General features: G+C 30.2%; 1 protein-coding gene across 1 annotated transcript in view; it reads left to right on the forward strand.

Annotated features, from left to right (window-relative positions):
• The window catches only part of LOC106478617 (golgin subfamily A member 4-like), a 239,261-nt gene that overhangs the window by 173,355 nt on the left and 54,408 nt on the right, over positions 1–11,498 (forward strand). The window contains exons 18-19 of the mRNA XM_022382242.1: positions 5,107–5,232; positions 9,112–9,236. Coding sequence (XP_022237950.1) covers positions 5,107–5,232; positions 9,112–9,236 — 251 coding nt within the window. The remainder of the gene's footprint in view (positions 1–5,106; positions 5,233–9,111; positions 9,237–11,498) is intronic.

Raw genomic sequence — 11,498 nt, forward strand, 5'->3', positions numbered from 1 at the left:
GGGGTTTCGTCAACCACCTATGGCTGTTCTACAGACTTCAATGTGACGTTAACAGGTAAGTTTTCTTCATTTCCTTTTTTTTAGGGGCCTTTGTCTCCCTTTTTCTCACATGGATCCCACTCTGTGGCAAGTGGTGATGACCAGGTATTCTTCAAATCTGCACTGTCAACCATGTTGACTTGCGCTCTCTCATCCTTGGCTTTGTAAGCTCTCCATTGAAATGGGATGTTCCACAAGATCACTTGATGTTTAATTACCTTGTGATAATTTGCTTCATAAAAAATGCCCATTCTGGACCATACCACCCATGGACTACATGGCTAAAGTAGAAGGGGAATGCTGCCCATCCCTGCCATGCCTCGAGTGAATAACTCAGTATGGTTTGCTTTTCAAAATAAGGTTTCGTGGTCACCCTTTGCATTGTCTCCAGTAATGACATTCCTCTTGGCTCTCCACTGCATTGTCACCCCCACGATTGGAGTATGAGAGTCCTTACCACTTCCAGTTCCAAGCCACTGGAGGCGTTAACCATGGAGGCACCCTCATGTATGCATTCCACAAGGAAAATATTAGAACCATATAATTGAGAGTAGGGCAGTGGTGTTCTGCTATTGTAGATGTGACATGGCCTCCTGATTTCATTTACACAACAACACTGGAGATAAGCCATCTCCTTACTGGATGATGTGGCTTCCTGATACCAGTTTACACAACCACTTGAGTCAAGCCATCACCTTCACAGATACAATAATCATAGTATAGCTACATAATTTGTTGTCAAAATTCAGCCTTGTTCTTCTGTTTTTTCACTTATTTTTTCATTGCTTTGTTTAAATCCAAAATATTTTTCAGCAATATATCTCCCTGTCCTCAAACATCTTGAGGCCAGTTCTCCATATACACAAAGAGTGACATTAAGTTACCTGTATTTATATAGCAATAAAGAAGAAGCAATATCTTTTAGAGTTTTGTATTTTTGAGGGGTCAAATTTTTCTATAAACTGCCATAGTGGGATAAGTCTTTGAACTTCTGTGATCCTCAGACTGCTATAGCCAAATCTTTAACAAACAGAGAATCCTTCTGATGCTTTTGAATGAAACTCCACCTTCTTTTCTCAATCCATATATCACTTCCAATGTGTATCTGGTGTTAGGCTGCCAAGCATTGTGAAATGTATATATACATAAAGATACGTGTATATATTATTCTTTCCCTGGTACTAAAAGCAATGAAAATTTCAAAAACATAGAAAAATAGGAAAGAAAATATAATACCTTGGTAATATGTATGATCTTTTAAATTAATGTTTAGTAATTAATTGTAAAAATACAAATCTCTAATTACTGACAAAAACAGTGAAGAATAAATATTGCATAAACTTTGTACTTATTATATTTTATTTACAATATTATAAATTAAGTATTCCAATCTCAAATGAAATCTGTATGATGGCACCTTCATATACTTTTGTCATTATACTGTTTTGTATTGGAAGTATTCATTCATAAAAATTTGTCATAGTTTTATATATAACACTAGTAAAATACTCAAAAGGGAGGAAACTGTGGCTAATGTCATAAAATGGTGGTACAAGAATGAGACTACAATCATTCAGGTCTTTTGAAGAATAGTGTTCCCAAAAAACTAGTCTTACCCCACTGAAATGTTTAAAATTCAAGAAAAACAGCCAAAAACTGGGCTAACACTTTAACCTAATTTGACTTGCCTTATGTCAAGTAAGAAAATAAACAAAAATATAGAATTAAAAGTAGAGTTATTGCTACTTTTCTTCAGATACCTATCAAAGAAATTAGAACAGGTAAGTAATGTGTATACACATAAAAAACACCAGTTGCAGCAGTGGTAGTTTCTCATTTTAAAAATATTATAGCATGTTAGAATAGATCAAATTAGCAAGTTTCAAGTTTCATCATTTATTCATAGTAATAATAAATACACCCTGACTTTGATCACTAATCAATAAACATCTGTATGAAAAATGGAGTATCTTACTTTCTTTATAGGAATTACAAAGTTACAAATCAATAATATAAATATGGCAGCTTAAAAGTAAACATTTAAGAGGACTATCAAATTTATGTTTAAGAGAACTACCTGATTATAAAAAATGGTACTTTTGGACCATCTTTGTTGCTGTCCGATGTGTGACATCCATCAATTTTATTGGATGATGACAAGCAGCTCTCACTTTGAAGAAAAGTGCTGGCTTTTTCGTTGGAAGAGAGTAAAGTTCTCTTTGTCATGTTATTCTCAATTGCAGGCACTGTAAAAAACCAAGATATTACAAAATGTATATTAAAGTAACAACAATACATCTCAAAGATCCACAATCAGACCATCAACTACATCTGATGAGCACAAATCATTATTTAAATACAGTTTGGATCATTATTATTTTGATATGTAAATGCACTTTATCTATAATATAAAACTTGAATAATTGGACATCTTTTACTGCACATGACACAAGGTTTTAGTGTCTTACATTCACAATTTTATTAAACTACTTTTTGTTCATGTTATACAAATTAATATGGCATAAATGCTTACCTAATAATCCATATTTTAATAATATATAAGTTTTAAGTTCTTGACTCTATAAGGAAATATTTTAAAAAATCATGAACTACCACTTGTGTTACACATGTAACACATTTTCTCTAGGCATCTTCTCTTCTCTGTTTTATCCACCACCCCTTCAAAGTGTACGAATTAAACGTAAATTGCTCCCTCTGATATCTTCATTGCTCAGACAAACCATAATTTTTATAGACTTCAATTTTGTTTGGTTACAGAGCTATAAAATAGAAAATCATGCCCCTACTTCAGGCTTTGTTAATAGTTTTATCTTAAGTTTAATTATATATTACCTATAATCAATAGAAAGTCAAGGTTTTCATCTATCAACTGAGGTATTGTATAATGTTCTTTTCTAAACAGATAAGCGTCAATTTCACCCAGAGTGCAAACTTGATTCCCATGGGAAAGTTAACGACTAGCTTGGATGAATTTGTAATGGTACTTGTTGCATAGTTAGAAAGCCAGAAAAATTTGAGAGTTAGGGGAAATTGTCTACTTTTGCATATTATTAGTCTATGTTTTTTGGTACATTATTTAATTAAATGAAAATTATTTAGTGCATTACTACCATTAGTATAAAAAAAACTAGGGTTAAGTTTCATCGACAATCGACAGCAAGAAAAAAAGAAGATTAGGTAAGCAATTTATTTTTTGTTTTTCAAGTTAATTCTTTATTTATTATTATAAAAGTAACTAAAATGTAAAAATAGGGATCTTTTTAGGTTAGTTAAAATGAAATTAGGTAAAATAAATAATAATAATAATATAATAAAAAATATTTCATGAGGCATGCATGCAAGCAACTCATTGTAGCTCCTGGGTAATGTAATTCAATAGCCTAACATGAGCTGCACATTCCCCCAAGTGATTTATAATGGCACGGATAGTAGTTAGACACAATTCAAAGGGCAATAAAGAAATAAAATTTAATTATAAATAGATGTATACTGTTACAAGCTTAAAGCTACTTAGGATAAATAAATGAAGGTTCTTATTACTTTTTTTTTGTTACGAGGTCTGTTAAATTGACTGACCCAGTTTACAGATAGGGTAGAGAAAATAACAGATAAAATAAAAAGTTTTACTGAAAACAAACATTTAAAATGTAATTAGGAGGTTTTAGGGATTACACAAAGGAAATTTGAGATTTTTTGATGAAGAAAAGTATTTTCAATGTTAACATCAAAATCACTTTGCACAGGGACTATTCAAAACAAATAACATATTCATGGACAAATTTTTATTTTAGTTTACTAAAAATATGATTTTTTGTGTGTGAAAGACTTATAATGTTAACTGAAAGACTACCAAATTTTGTGAAGATATACACACACACACACACTATATTTAAAGTTAGACGTATTAAATCTATAAAGACTTGAAACAAGCAGAAAGAGGTCACGTGATTGGTCATATTCACCGAGCTCTTGTTGAGAGATTTAACATGTATAGAAATCCATCTGCTTTGCTTTGAAATTTGTGATGGTTCTGTTGATTTTAGAGACAGATATATGTGTATATCATAAAGTGTATGTCTGAAATAAAAAAATTTACACAAGTATATATAATTTTCTAGTAGTAAGTGAAATGGCAATATTCTGTTATGACTAACTGAAATGAAAGGTTTAATTAAATTGTTATGGCTTTAACTATAAACATTTTAACCAAACAAACTTGGTATTTGGAAAGTGCATTAAAAATACTGCAGTGTAATTTGATATATACAGCCAAAAATATGAACATAACACAAAATTAGCAACAAAAAAAACTATGATGATAATTTATTAACTTGGTGGCATTTTGAGCAAACACTCCTTTTCAAGCCAGAGAGAAGCCTGTTGGTTACCGTTCCTGTAATTAACTGACAGGCTTGTTTCTTGCGTGAAAAAAAGCATTTCTTCATAACATCGCCAAGTTAATAAATTATTACCATAGTTTTTAAAGGTGATTTTTTTTTCTCTAAAAGTCTAATTTATTTAATTTTATCACCTTTGCATTTTTCTACTTAAATACACACACACACACACACACCCCAGAATACATACACAAGGTTAAAGCCAGCAGTGTATAAAAAGATCAACACTTTTTTTTTCTTCAAGATAACTTATCACAGCTTATTAGTTAACCAGTTTTTTGTTATGCAAATCAAAAACAAATTAATATTTTAACTTTTTCTGTTGTACAAGTAGCGTAATTGGTAAGATTTCATAATAACATTATTAATATAATAAGAAAATTTATGACATGATATGGATAACTAGTAAAGGAGATCAAGCACCTTGAGACTGATGATTTCTAGAAAAGAAATAAGGACAATATTTTATAGACATATATACAGCCTATTATAATATAAGTATGAAAATGTGGTATCATTATGGCTAAGAAAACTTTAATTTTAATAATGGAAAAATTTGCATAAAATAATACAACATTAAATCAGTCATTGTTTAGAGTCATTTTTAAATTTTGTAGCATGTATCATAATAATAGTTTAATATATTCAGTTAAAAGAGGAAGAACTTCAGCAGCTCAGGCAACAACTGCAGTTACAAACAGAAACTGAAGTGGAACCACAGTTACCACACAAAGAAGGATCTGGATGGGATGAAGAATGGGTAGAAGTAGATGAGGTAAAAAGATTCTATTTAAACCATTTTGTAAGTGGTTCCATTTTACTTCTAAATGGAAGAGGTTTGTTTTATAAAAAATTTTGGCATAGCTTGCACATTGCATTTTTAAAACCATGAAATTGACATCTACTAGATCTCATCCTCACTTTGAACTGTGCTGAAAATTAAACTAGACAAACATATGGTACACATCACTTACATTTATAATGTGTGTGAGAAAATTGATTGACAGCAATAACAGCAAACTGAATATTTTTTCTTCTAAGAGTTTTTTTCCTTATTTACTTCATAACAACCACTGTGTTGAACAAACACATTAAAATTGGTTCTCTTAAAATCTTTTATTGTAATGTCTTGTTTACTATTTAGAATGATGTGTCTGCATGATCTCAAATAATATGATTATAAAATAAAATGCTTTACCTTGGATTAGGACAATTATTTAGTTTAGTTTTGACAGCATTGCCGAAACCATGGTATCCTTTCTTCATGGGCTAGTAGTTAGGGAGTTTGATTCACTAGTTTGAATCCTATTACTTAACATGCTTACCCATTCAGTCTTGGAGGCATTCTAATGTGGTGGTCAATTCCATTACTGATTATAGTAGTCCAAGAATTGGTGGTGGATGATATTGGCTTTCTGTCTTCCCTCTATTCTTTTTTTTTCTAAATTATAGACAGCTAGTGCAGATAGCCCTCAAGTAGCTTTCACAAAATTTAAGAGAAAAAAAGCTTCTGTCATCAATAGAGAATAAATTTCAATCAGTACTTTGACACCTGACTGATTCTGTTATTTTTTTAATCTTGTAGTGTAAACATACATTTAAATGTAAAGAGGCCTTGATATAAGAAAAAAGAACCAGCTTTCACTTAAGGAAACTTTGCAGGTTTAATTTTGGCTTTGTGTTCACAATTGTTAGGCATGGAAATTGTCAATCTCTTCATTCTCAGCTTGAATATCTCATAACGTTATCACAAGAAATAACAGTGAAACACTTAGTTGAAACATGTTATGCAATATTTGATACATTCACAATTTTTCCAAGGACATTTATTTTTACACCAGTAGATTCCCACCTAGTGGTAGAGCATATATATTCCTCCATACAACCATCTCTTCCTTGATCTTTCCATTTTATAGTGTTTTCTTACTTCTTGATTTTATTTTATATTTTTCATCAACATTAAAGTATCTAACCTTTTGATTGCTGTTATGTTAGTCATGTGGCTTTTGGTTACTCTCCTAAGTTTCCCAATTTTATATAGGGTTTAAATTATATATATCACTAAGTAACAAGGGAAATATTTACATTTACTACTGCTCTTCGGGAAAAACAGTTATTTTGTATTCACCTAATTTATTCTGCTGTTTTAACTATCCTGTTTTAGCATATTTCTGTTACACATAATTCATGAGAAATCTTCTTATTCTATAGCCTCCACTTGCTCCATATAGACAATAAAACTCCTAATTATGATTAAGAGATTTCTTGTTGATTCATTCATAAACATTGAACATTGTTGGTTTTTGACTATAACAACTATGTTGTTTTTTATCTTTGCTTACACTGTTAAATGCATAAAATTCTTCATAATCCTGAAGAAATTCCTTTTATAGATCTCTTTTTGTGGGTTTGGCTCATCTTATTTTGTCATCTTCTCTCCTTTTATTTTTGTTCTTTTTGTCATTTTCACCTCATACTTCTCCTTTAGTTAAGCCCAGCATTTGACATCATGAAACTTTTCTGTGAAGTAATCAGTGATAGAAGATTGAAGTCTAGTTATACTATGTCTTAAATATACTTTCTCAGTCAATTTTCTGGAATTTGGCAGACTTTCTACAAATTTTCTGTAATGGATATTGTAATATAGTTTTTGTTTAACACCTTGCTGCTTGTGTCTCAATATTTCACCTGAAATTACCAAGAAATTTATTATAATGATTTCACTGTTAACTTGAAGCTTGAACTCTCTGTATTATTTTTTTCTTTTCCAGCCATTTTTTTCTTATTTGGAGGAATTTTTGACTTTATATTCTTCTGTCTGTTCTTTCAATGGAGTTGGAGGCTTCTTGTGCTTAAACGCTTTCATATTTTGCATTGGAGCCTCTTTTATTTTACTTTACTCTCCCTATTTTCAGGAATAAGCAGTGCCCTCAGAGAGCACATTATGTCTGGTTTAGAATCTCATTATCTTTTGTTATGCTTGTCATTTTTCATTACTATAATGTGATGCTCTTTTCCATAGTACTTAGATTATTTGTTTGGGGAGTGAGAGTGTTTTGTCATAGTGTTTTTGTTTCTGGCTTCATTTTTTCTGCCCAGTTGCATGTAAAGATATTATTCCATCATCTCAAAACATTTTCAAAGAAATTGCTTTTCTCATCTCCCTTGATCTGTCCATTTTATAGTATTTTATTACTTACTTGGTTTATTTTTTCTTGTTTTGTGTTATATGCTTTTCTTCAGATGTCAGTTTCTAAAGACTCAATAACATATCTCTGTTAGGTTAACAGAATCATCAACCATTAGATATAAGAACTTTGTAAGCCTGTGACCAATATCGATCCAATCTAAAAATTTCCCAGTGTTTTTTGATCCAATTTTTATGATTGGATTGGTAAATTTGTTTACCTTTGAAAATACACAATACATTCAGGTGCCTTTATGATGGAGAGAGTGTGCAATGTATCCCAAAATGAAGTCAATCACAGAGAAGAAAAAAGAAGTATTGGTGACTGTCAGTTCAGGTCACATTCTGATACATATTAACTGCTTTTTTTTAAAGAAAGATAAATGTATTTTCAACATAGTTTTATTTGCCATGAAATATATTAGCATCACTCGAAAAGTGCCTTTATTTCTAGTATTCATAACTATTAGTAGGTTCAACCTCCCCATTCCTGTTTTCATTGCAGGGAGGTTTGTTATGAAGAAATACTAAATCAACATGATTTACAACATTTTGCAGCTGACTTAAGGTCCTTGGACCAACATTTAATTTTTGTTCTTTTGTAGTCTGATAAGTACATGATTTATTTGCAGACAACTTTTGATACTAGATGCATGCCACTAGTATATATACATTAGTGATATCTGAACATGCGGAACACACAAATGCAGATTTTCAAGGTCCGATCCTGATATCGGACCTTTCTTTGGTACGTTGGCATCAATCCGATATTTCACTCAGGTTGCAGACTAAGAACTTTGGACAACTTTTACTTTAGTAGCTTTCAGACTACGAAGTGTTTTTTTTTTTTTTGTGAGCTTGTCTGACATCTTCATACATGTTTGTTGATTTTCACATAACCCTGAACTTCTTTCCATTTCTAGATCTGTGGGTAAGAAGCTTAACATTTGTTTCATATATAAGACTGTTTGAAACATTTTGGTTCTTCATGTTTTGTCATCTTACCTTTCTATTTATTAATCCAATACTTCACCTTGAAGTTTGTCCTTTTATTTCTTTTCACATTTTTTTACATGCTGTACAATATTTTTTGCTTCAAGATATTGCCAATTGCACTTATTTCTTTTACAACCCACATTTAGTTGTCTCCGAATTCATGGACTAGATAGCTACTAGGAATTTAGCTGCACACTCAAACAGAGGTGATCTACTGGTGGAGTGTTTAGTGTGAGCTCTAAAAATAGTCCTTTAGTACAATCTCTGATTAGATTTTTCAGAGTTAATGGGACCAAGAAACCATGGAAAGACCATAATCAATAGTTATGTAATTTAGTTGCCTATATATCTAGTTCTACTTATATAAATTGTATTTTAATTTGAGAAATGTGTTTTTGATATAGTTATAAATTTTGCCTTTTTACTTTCTTTTTGTTGGAAAATGTTAGTTATCATGTTATGTATTATTAGGACTCTAGTCAGGAATCTTTTAAGATGCCAGCTTCTCCAGTTTCATCAAGTAAGGAGCAGGTGGAAGGGAATTATAGTAATTACAGCAGACAAGTAGAAGTTCAGTCAACACCCGCTAGAGACAAGTAAGTTTTCTCTGTGTTAAGTGATTTTTTGTTTAATGCTTGCCTGGAAATATGTGTAGTTGTAATGTTTATCTGGGAAATCTATAGCCTCAAGTAGAAACTTTATTAATTAACTTGCAACCCAAACTTTATGGTACATTTTTGTTTTTCCTCTGTTAGCATAAAAATATTTACATAAGTTAATTTAATAGAACATCTAAAACAGTGGTAACTACAAGTAATCTAGATTGCTAAGTACTGCATAATGTACTGGAATCTGTTATGGTTTTGAATTTTTCAAATTCCTATTTTGTGCATTGTTGTCCTTACTTCTCTCTATCATCTTAAGATTATAATAGATTTTGTGAATTGTAACTGCTCTAAGTGTGTTTAACCTATAATGTTCTTAATTTTATCATCAACCTATATAATGTTCTTAATTTTATTGTCAAACTATATAATGTTCTTAATTTTATCATCAAACTATATAATGTTCTTAATTTTATCATCAAACTATATAATGTTCTTAATTTTATTATCATGTAATTCTTGTAATTAAAGCAGATTAGTTGGACACCATTTATCAAATTTGACATCACATATTTACTACCTAAAATATTTTGTGATGTTTGATTTGCAGCAGCAAAATATTGCAATCTGAGATATTTAAAGGAATATTTCAGTAAAATCATATATATATATATTTTTATATTTTTCTTACAAGTTAATCCTACCTATGCATAATATGTATCAAAATATGTAGCTCTCTGGTTGGAGTATAACATTCTAAGGCACCAGCTGAAGTCTTTGTCTTTTCCAGTAACTATGTTATGCTTGACAGTCCATAATTATTAACATATATATTTTTTCACCTTCAGGAATGGTAATTAAGTTTATTAAGATTAATTATGTATTTTACGTGTAGATAGCAATGACATTTATCATTATTAATATTGTTTTCTTTATCATTAGGCAGAATGTTGTACCAATTATTTGTACTCTTCCATAGTTATATTTCTATACATACAGTTTTGTTTTGTATGTTGCTTAGACCAGGTATTTCATTAACAAAAAAAAAAGTTAGTAATTAACATTAACTATGTTATAAAAGGAATTTATTTGAATAATAATATATTTAAAAGTACTGAAAACTCTATAACTGATTATCAGTATTTTTGTATAGCAAATAAAAAAATCAAATAGCTGCTCAGTAATTTTTGGTGAATTACTACATTAGAGCAATGACATCAAGATTGCTCACTCACTGACCAAACATGTAAAGCCAAGAATAATTGCTGCTTATTACACTAGAAATATTCTTGTTTGGCAGCTGCTTTTACAGAAGTAGATATGAAACACATAAAAACACATATATATATATATATATATAATCTGAGCAATAATGGGAGCTTAACAATATTGTGAATATTTAAGCAGTTGATATTTTATAATTGTTCTTCACATAAAGGATACAGTGACAATAATACTCTTTTGACTTTGGGTTACATATTCAGGTAACACACAAGTCTTCAAAAAATAAAGCAGGTAAGTATTGAAGTAGGCTTACAAGTTTCACATATGTCAACATCAGTTATTATTATTTAATTTCATTCAGAAAGGCCATGTAATTTAATATGATAAACTAAGCACTGGATTTTCTAGGATGTTAAAATCTTTTGTACAAAATTTCTCATAAGGAAAAACTGCTTGTATCAACTACCTGTATGCATAATTCAAGCTGGAACTTGTCTATACATGTATTATACTAAAAAATGTTAACATCAGGAGGCTTTAAAATATGTTAGAAAATATTTATGGTACTACAGTACTACAATATATTCATATGTCTACCTATTTCACATCTTTTTTTTTCATACAGCGTACTTCACAGATACATTTGCATTATAACCATGAAATGTGCTTGTATTCCAACAGTTACATGTAACAATAATCATCAGATGCATCTGCTCTATAAAGCTGATAAATATAACTACAATATTAATTCATTACAAATTTCTCACTGCTGTTTAACAGTTTTACTGTTAATTTTTCCTTTTGTGTTTGAATACACAGGCCTGCGAATTTATGCTTCATAAAAGTTGTTTTGGTTTCAATAACAGATTTTCCATAATTCAGCTGTGCAGATTTTGAAAATATTAATTTTTTTCTATCACATAAGAATGTTTTACAAATCGGGAAACCAAAAAAATTTACTTAGATCAAATTATTATTTCGTTTAACACAATGAACATTTTTTATTACTATGTTTGTTAACAAAAATAC

Source organism: Limulus polyphemus, unplaced genomic scaffold (assembly GCF_000517525.1).
Source record: "Limulus polyphemus unplaced genomic scaffold, Limulus_polyphemus-2.1.2 Scaffold233, whole genome shotgun sequence".
Lineage (NCBI taxonomy): Eukaryota > Metazoa > Arthropoda > Merostomata > Xiphosura > Limulidae > Limulus > Limulus polyphemus.